Source organism: Papaver somniferum, chromosome 5, assembly GCF_003573695.1.
Source record: "Papaver somniferum cultivar HN1 chromosome 5, ASM357369v1, whole genome shotgun sequence".
Lineage (NCBI taxonomy): Eukaryota > Viridiplantae > Streptophyta > Magnoliopsida > Ranunculales > Papaveraceae > Papaver > Papaver somniferum.
In genome coordinates this window covers 28,386,658-28,395,845 of record NC_039362.1, presented here as the reverse complement: position 1 = coordinate 28,395,845, position 9,188 = coordinate 28,386,658, and the positions used below count along the sequence as shown (strand labels likewise).

Here is a 9,188-nt window from a genome sequence, read left to right as displayed (position 1 = left end):
GAGGCTTTAAAGTCCCCGAAGCCCCCTCAGTTCATGAAGCAAGCACCTTCGCCACTCCGGTAGCGGATGTCTCTGCCAATATAACAATTACAGAAAAGCATGCCTTCACGACCTCAGAAACAAACCTGCTCACCGGTGGAACCAACAAAGAAAATCAACATCAGAACGGAGACGGAACCAAATATGATCAACATCGGAACTTTACTAGAAGAGGATGAGGAGATGCAATTACAAAGGCTACTACGGGATTAAGCAGATGTCTTTGTGTGGTCAATGGAATACATGTCAGGAATTGACCCGAATTTGGTCTCCCACCACCTTCGGCTCAAACCATAATTGCCACCATTCAAACAACGTATCGCAAGGTGGCAGATATCTACCAAGAGGCGGTAGAGAAGGAGTTGCAAATGCTCCTAGCAACATGATTGATACGAGAAGTCAAGTATCCCACGGGGATATCCAACATGGTCATTGTACCTAAGAAGAACGGAGGTGTATGCATCTGCATTGACTTTAGCAATCTCAACAAGGCATGCCCCAAGGACAGCTACCCGCTGCAAAATATTGACCAGCTGGTCAATGCAACCGAAGGTCATCAGAGATTATCCTTCATGGATGGCTACTCTGGTTACAACCAAATCTCCCTTGCAGAAGAAGATCATGAGCATACTGCGTTATTTACCCCCAAGAGGCTTGTATTGCTATACCAGCGATACCAGCGATTGGTAGACAAAATATTTAAGCCATGGATATGCAAGATACTAGAGGTCGACGTGGACGACATGCTAGTCAAGAGAAAAGAGGTGAAAAACCACCTGTCAGACCTAAGGGAGATATTTGAAGCCATGAGAAACTTTCACATGAAAGTAAACCCGGAGAAATGCACGTTTGGAGTAACCTCAGGAAAATTCCTAGGGTACTTGGTAACTAAGCGATGAATAGAAGTGGACCCCGAAAGGGTCAGAGCAATAATGGAGATGCCATCTCCAAAAACACTAAAGTAAGTACAAAAGCTAAATGGAATTTTAGCCTCCATGGGAAGATTCATAGCAAGGTCATCGAACAAATGCAAGACTTTTTTCGACATACTAAGGAAAGGAAGCAGGTTCATGTGGACCACAGAATGCGAACAAGCTTTCCAAAAAATCAAAGAGTACTTTTTATTAGTACCCATCTTACAGAAGCCGGATCTAGGTGAGATACTCACTCTATCCTTAGCAGCAACAAGCTACGCTGTAAGCGCAATATTGGTACGAGACTAAGGACAAGGAGAAAAACCAGTTTACTACATCAGCAAAATACTCAGCCCAGTGGAGCGTAACTACACCAAGGTGGAGCAACTTATATATGCCTTAGTAGTGGCAACACAAAAACTAAGGATATATTTTGATGCACATACCATGCGAGTCTTCACGAAGGCTCAGATAGGTCAAATCCTCGATAGCACGGAGAAAATTGGAAGGGTAGCAAAATGGAATGCCATGATCAAACAGTTCCACACAATCTTTGAAACTACAAAGGTTGAGAAATCACAAATATTAGCAGACTTTCTGGCATACCTACCTCTCAGCGACGAAGCGGAGATAGACGACATCCCAGGAATGGAGGAAGACAAGCAAGAACCAGAAAATCTGTTGGAACCTCAGAATTCACGAAGATGGGAGATATTCTTAGATGGATCCTCCAATGGAGAAGGCGCGGGCATAGTGATTGTAATAACAACCTCCATCAGAGAGCCGACGACGGGTCACTAGCCGAGGGTGGGAAGGTACACTGGACGAGGTTGGTCCAGGTGCTTCTCATGAGGGGCAGGAAATGTCGGAGATCTTGGCTTGTATATGTATTCCGGAGCCGAGAACGGCTCCAATTTAAGGTGGTGGTATTTTAATACCCCGATTCGGCGGGTACGGTTTGCCGATTGGAATATAGGTAATGGTTTGTTCTTTCCTAACATCAAGGCCTTTTCAGCATAATTGGCTCCAGAGTTCGCATAAAACTCTGCAGTTAAGTGTGCTTGGACGGGAGAAATCCAGGGATTGGTGACCTCCCGGGAAGTTGCTAGTGGATAAACCCCACACTGCCGGATAATCGCAATGGCTAAGTGGGGACAATATCGGTGGAGGGACGGGTCATTACAAATTGTAATATCCCGATATTCGGCAGTGGTTGGCCGAATGGAATATAAGTAACGATTTTATTTTCCTAACATCGAGGCCTTTTCAGCACAATTGCTACAGCCTTTTCAACACAATTGTCTGTAGAGTTGGCAGAAAACTCTGCAGATAAGCGTGTTCGGGTGGGAGTGATCCAGAGATGGGTGACCTCCTGGGAAGTTGTTGTTGGATAACCGAAGCGATGCTCGTGGGAAACCCCACAATACCGGATAACCGCAATGCCTAATGTAAGTGGTTGACTTGTGTATTGATATTCTCTTGGCCTGTTGAGATAAAGAAATTTCTCAAATTAAACTAAATGTTTCAAAGTTGAAAATAGAAAAAACCCTGAATGATGATATGACATACCAATTCATATGCTTGTTAGCATAGTGAAATATGTGTAGAATGACATGTGTATCATGAGACAAAGATGTACTTATATCTTCGGTAGTAATAACACCAACTCACAAGTATCAACCGAACATGGAATTAGCTAAAATCTAATTCTAGCTCCCATCATAAATATGAAAGAGTTGGAAATGCATCTGGTTATAAGTGTTGGTATATTCAATGTAATGAGTGTATCATAGTAGCAACCAATTTCTAGAGGAGATCATGTTATATACATCAACTTTAATGACATGAAGAACTTTGCATGGCCAATTGACTATTTAATTGAACTAGATACAATGTCTGTGCTTATGGAATGAAAAGTACATCATTCCCACAAGACATAAGTTCTCTAAAGCACTTGAGATATATCTGGATGAAAAATATATCATCCCCTGAAACGTAACATATATTCACTCTAAAGTACTTGAGTTGAATCCCACTTTTGTACGCAATAAGGCCACACAATGTCTAACTGATAATGGTTTTTCTCCCACTAATTTAAGGAATATACACTAGTTTTTGAACTGCGACTACGATTATTTGATCATCGAGCGAAGCACTGCTCAAAAATTGTTACCGAGATGGAACAAAGACTAAAAGTCACATAAGCTTTGTACGTACTAAGGGATAATCATACTTTGTTAAGTTTAAAGGGTGTTCATGCGTGAACTATTACCTATCTTTTGAAAACTTACAGTGAGAATGGAGTTGATTGCATCAAATAAGTTGTCTCTAATGAATGCGAAAGGAAGCACATCCTTAGAAAAATAATAATAATAAGTCAATCTAGTGAATTATAAATCGATGATGCTTGGATTGTTGAATCCAGATTAACCCTAATAATTCAATAATTGGGATTGACTCGTAAATGCTTTGACACAACCATAAGGTACATTGGTTGTGACACGATGTTTCGTTTTGAAAGTACTAACACGGGCATCCCTTCATTTGAGTGTAAGAGACAAATGAGAATGCGAAGTTACGACATCTATCACAATCAGTGACTTCTAAAGTTACTAGATTTCCACTGGCTCTCCCGATTATGCTTTGAAGTAAGAAAGCACGCTACTCATGTTACAAAGTATTTCTTTAGTAAAACATGATTTAGACCATGTTGTTTTACTTAGATGTTTTCAAAGAAATAAGGTGATGTTAGAAAAATATCCACTCAGAATGCGGACCATCAAAGTGACTTATGGCTCTGACGGATGTTTTGATATTTTGGACTAGTTGTAGTTCCCAAGAAATTTTTCGTTTGGAAAATTACTAGCACATATTATACATGTAAGGGATCACCACCCCTTGTAAATGCTTGTGAGTGTACATCAAAAGGATTTAATGAATATTACATGTTTAATAGGATCAATGTAGAGCATCTTATACCCAATGGCCTCGCACAGACTACCATCAAATGTTACAGATGATGTCTAAGGCATAGGTTATGCGTATCAACCTACATTTTATTGCTTTGGGGATATGCAATATTAGTCAACCTTTTCTGCTTACCAGTTGGTAACTGGATATAAGCCTGACATTCGTGTTCTTACGTATTTTTGGTTGCAATATATATGTGTCATTACGAGTCCACATCGTACTATGATGGATCACGAAAACGATTAAGTAGTTATGTTGGATATTTGCTCCCAATAATTATCCGCGTTTTAAAACCTTTTGAAGGAGATCTCTTACCGCTAGATTTGCGGGTTGTCATTTTAATGAGACGGTCTTCTCGTTGTTAGGGGGAGATAAGAAAAAGTATTTTCTAGGGGAACGAAAGAAATTGTCGTGGTGTGTTCCCACTATGTCTCATATTGATTCTTGTACTCCACAAATGTAAATGTGAAGTGACAAATAATAATATATTTCAGAAAGTGCACTGATATCGGCAACATGACAAGATCACACATACCAGCTGCAAATGTGCCTGCAAGGTTAGAAATCCTCAGTAGGGGGTACATCATAGACTAAGGTGTTGCAACTACACATGGTGGAAGTGTCGTTAAAGCCATGGCTCCATAAAGGAAGATGGATATACCACCAGGTTCGATCAATTCTCACCTAGAAAGGAAGTAGATGATAAAGGCACAACCTAATTTGTATCATTACTGAAATCATCTCGTTTTCTTGTCTCTGACTATGTCTACGAATCAATATTGAAGGATGTTCCCAAGTTTAATGATTCCAGAGAACAATGAAATCCTAATGGATTATGTGAACACACACGAGTCAATGGAAAGATCGTGCGAGCATACTAATGATTATTTTTATATATAGTTTCTCAAGGAAATAGAGAACAATGAGATCGAACCATGCTTCTCATTGTTTAATGTCAACAAAAAGCATATTTCTCCTACACAATCCAGGTAGAACTTGGTTCTTTGACAAATATACAGGTATTTGGTGTGCTAGTGCTAACCAATAAAGTGTAAAGCCTATGGGACATACATGATTATTTGTCATAAAGCATAGTGGGAAGAATGAAGTCTCAAACTATAAAGACTCACCTTGTGGCGCGAGGTTTCTCACAAAGCCATGGAATTGTCCTCTCGTAATAAACATTATAGCGTTCCGCTACTTAGTTAGCTTGGTAATTTGAAAAGGAATTGAAATGCAACATATGTATGTGGTTGTTACGTATCTCTGAAAGAATCAAGAGATATAATATATTTACAAAAGGGCTTGATAGCCTTTTCTTACCCAAATTAAGTGACTTTAGACCACAAAGTCCGTTCACAATTAGACTAGATGTTCACTTATGGATTGAAACAATCATGTGAATGTGATATAACCGTCTAAGTGTCTATTTGATTTGGAGGAGATAAACAAGTAAGGTATTTTTCCTTGCGTATTCACAAGCAAGTTCCTGATTTGGAATTGTAGCTACCTATTTCGATGGTACAGACATGATGGGTTCTTCTAATGTAATCAGTCATCCTACAAACTACTCTAAATCCAAATTTAAGATGAGAAATCTAGGGAAAGCTTGATCTAAAATTGAGATTGTGGTATATTATTTCACCAGTTTGCATAGGTCTAAAGTTGTCAAGAAATTTAACAAGGACATGCATCCTGTGTCGGGAGATTAATTTCCCTTATCTAAGTACAATAGACGCATTATTGTACTTAGCATAATGTACTCGACCAAATGTTACATCCTCAGTGAACTTATTAGCAAGATACATCTCACCGCCAATGCAACGTCATTGAAATGGTATAATGAATGTAATCATATAATTAAAAGTAACCCTTGACGTGAGCTTGTTTTATCCATACAAAGACGACAACAACAAAAATGCTAAAGGAACTGCAATCCAAAGGTTGTTGATTATGAAGGAACAATAATCTCTTCTCCAACGAAAGTAATCAAAGGGAGATATGGTAGATTATATTCTAAATCATTACCGATACTCAGTTTCGAAAAGCACATGACTAAAGGAACTGTGTGGAACAACTCTGAAAGTAATGAGGGGGAGATGCCGACATCAGGGAGAGGATCCAAGGATATGATATTGACATATTTTACTGCGAAATTGAAGTTGTGTTGTACTCTTTTTTCCTTCGACCGAGAATAGTTTTTCCCATAAGGTTTTGTTACTCGGCAAGGTTTTTAACGAGACAACATATTCAAAGGATCACCTTTACTTGCATCTGTCACGTTTTACTCATTTTCCTTCGTTAAGGTTTTAATGAGGCAACATATTCGAGTCCAACTATATTCTAAGTTTGCTTAATATTGTACTCTTTTTCTTTAGTTCAGGTTTTGTCCCTATGGGTTTTTCTTGACGAAGTTTTGACGAGACAATTAACTTAGACTCGTCGGTCTTTGAAAATCGTATTGCATGTGATGAATTACATGTAAAGTACAAGACAACATGTGAAATAAGTAGAAGATGTTGGCCGATTTTATTTGATTTCTCCTTTGTGCGTTTCACAGAGTTGGGAGATGATGCAAAAGTGGAAAATAAAATTAACAAAAAAAAAAAGAAGAAAACAAACAGAAAAAGTAGAACGACAAAGGAAAATCTTCCCCCAACTTCAAATCTTTATTATTCCCGTTTCCCACCCCTTGGCTCTTTTTAAATTAAGAGTTTAATAGACATCACAAAATGCCTAATATAAATCTCTTACACTTAGCATCTGTTCATCAAGCCTCATTAAGTCATGGCAAATTGGCAACTCACAATGCTAATACAGATTTCAAAACCACAAACCACATGCGTAAGAAAGGCATATAACCACTAATGCACACAAAACCTTTTTCTTTCATTTTCTTTTCCCCCCTTTCCTCCTTATTTCGGGAATAAGTTACATTCCTAATGCAAGTTTTAGTTTATAATAATCTTAGATTATTAGAAAAGCTATTTCGTACAGTTCACAAAGTTGATCATAATCAGCGTTTTAGAACTAACTTTGATTTCCCATTATCCACATCAACGGTACAATACTAGTACCACTTTATAACTCAACATTTAAACAATATTAATTAGCTGTACGATACCAACGATTATGAACAATCAAGCCGTATACGCGCTGCGGAGGAGCGGTTGGTGGTACCATATGGAAAAAAAAAAAAAAAAGGTCTGGTGTCTAGTGTTGGAAGGTGACACACCCACTTCCCTTCTTCATTAAGCCTTTTTCAAAGTTTCCCTTGAACCCTTTTCCTTTTTTTGTTTGTTTATTTGTTTGGATTGTGACTCTCTTCTCTACTCCACATTATTGACGTTATTTCCCTATAAAATCCATTGCATTTCACTTCTTGGTATCTCCCATCATAAGGTTTTCTTTTCTTTCTGCGAGGTTACAGCACCTCGCAGATAAACAAAAACACAGAAACATATTCATTTTAATCTTCTTACTTATAAAGATTTTTTTTCTTTATTTATCCTATCTATCTAAATTGTGATTCATTCCAAGATATCTTTTATCCTTGTTTGTGTGTGTTGTGAATTCAAAGTTTTATCACTTCGGTCTGGTTTAGAGAAATGGAGGTACATTCATCATCTAGAAATTCAGTTATCGGAAAGAGGCTATGGAGATTCTTGAGGATTGCATATTACATGATGCGAAAGGGTTTCATGTCAAAGAGGAAACTGCTCATGGACATGAACCTAATGATGAAGAGAGGTAAACTAATGAGGAAGTCATTGGGAAATCTAATGACGTTCCACAGCCATCACCACCATCACAATTCTCACGATTTGACGCGTGGTAGCTTCGGCAACCCACAGGATTACGAGTTCTCTTGCAGCAACAGTCCGAATCCTGTTTTTTCCCACATGTCGAAACGTAAACACCATTACTTCCCTTGTATCAATCCTCCTAATGAGGAAGATCTCGACGAAGAAGAGATTGAAGAAGAAGAAGCTAAAGCTGTTGTTGTTGTACGGCCTAAAGTCGGGTATTCACCTGAGTGTGCTTTCAGCTTTCAGTTTAGTACCGCAGCAACACCTGATCTGGCCCCTGGAGACAGTAGATTCAGCCCGCTCTTATCTCCGTTCGCTGTTAGAGTCACAGAGTATTCGTCCGAGGAGGAAAATGAAATCCAACTAGAGGGAATGCGTAGCAATCCGGAAGTTGACGATGAAGCAGAGGACTTCATAAAAAGGTTTTATGAACAACTAAGGCTTCAAAGTAAAACACAGTTGTTACAATATCAGGAAAACCAATACCAAGAGATGCTTGCTCGGGGTACTTGCTAATAATTGTTCATTATTATCATCGGTTAATATCATATCATTCCGTACTATATATCATTTGTGATATCCTCCATGATTTTTTTTATGGTAGGATGCATTTGTTCATGGCTTATGCATGCCAATGTTCGTAGAACTATTCGTAATTTTTATCATTTTGATACCAAGTCCTGTTTGATCTGTTTTCTTGAATTCCATACCTGGTTACCACTTGTTTGGTAAAGCGTATAATAAAAGGTGATTTTGTAGCCTCGTAGGGTCGTTTTTTTTCTTCTTTTTTTGCTTTTTTTCGGGAAGATGAGACCCCGTACCATACATTAATCATAGTGGTTGTTGCATTTGAATAGTTAGTGGTGGTGGTGGTAGGGCACTACGGCTGTCTAGCTAGGTTTGATTGGTGTCAAATGATTCTTCTTCTATCCTTGCTACTTGCAAGTGCTTGCTTAGCTACTAAGTGTATGACCGATGAGACTATATATTTGAAATTAGAAGATGGGAGAAATAAATAAATGCAACGGCATAATTTCTTAGCTAGTAAGTGGAGTGCTGTGGCTGATCTTGGCTCCCATAAAAGAAACTTCCTACCTTTTATGTGTGTTAAGACCAACAAAGTTGGTCTGGTCATCACCAAAGGTAGAACACCACCATTCCAACTTATGTCTGGCAAGTTGTAAAGAGTTTTTTAACTTAAAACAACTTTACTGCTTTGAAATTGAATAGAATGGGTGCATTGAGCCATTATCTATCCTTCCCCTCCTGCTGTAATAATGATAAAGGAAAAAACACCATATATTCTGAACCTATGTCATAGTTGCCTATGCTAAAGTGGCTAAAATTTCACCTGATTGGTAATTGTTTTTCATCAAGTCAACATATCATGGCATTGATACAAGTCTCTCCAGTCTTCACTCTTAGGTCCTTTGTTCAATATTAAGATCAAGCAGCA

The 9,188-nt window shown here is 38.4% G+C and overlaps 1 protein-coding gene across 1 annotated transcript; it reads left to right on the top strand.

Moving 5' to 3' along the window:
- Window positions 1–7,302: 7,302 nt before the first annotated feature.
- Window positions 7,303–8,490, top strand: LOC113281251. Its single transcript, XM_026529941.1, has one exon. It carries the CDS (start codon window positions 7,532–7,534, stop codon window positions 8,246–8,248), a length of 717 nt encoding a protein of 238 aa, XP_026385726.1. The 5' UTR covers window positions 7,303–7,531; the 3' UTR covers window positions 8,249–8,490.
- Window positions 8,491–9,188: the final 698 nt, after the last annotated feature.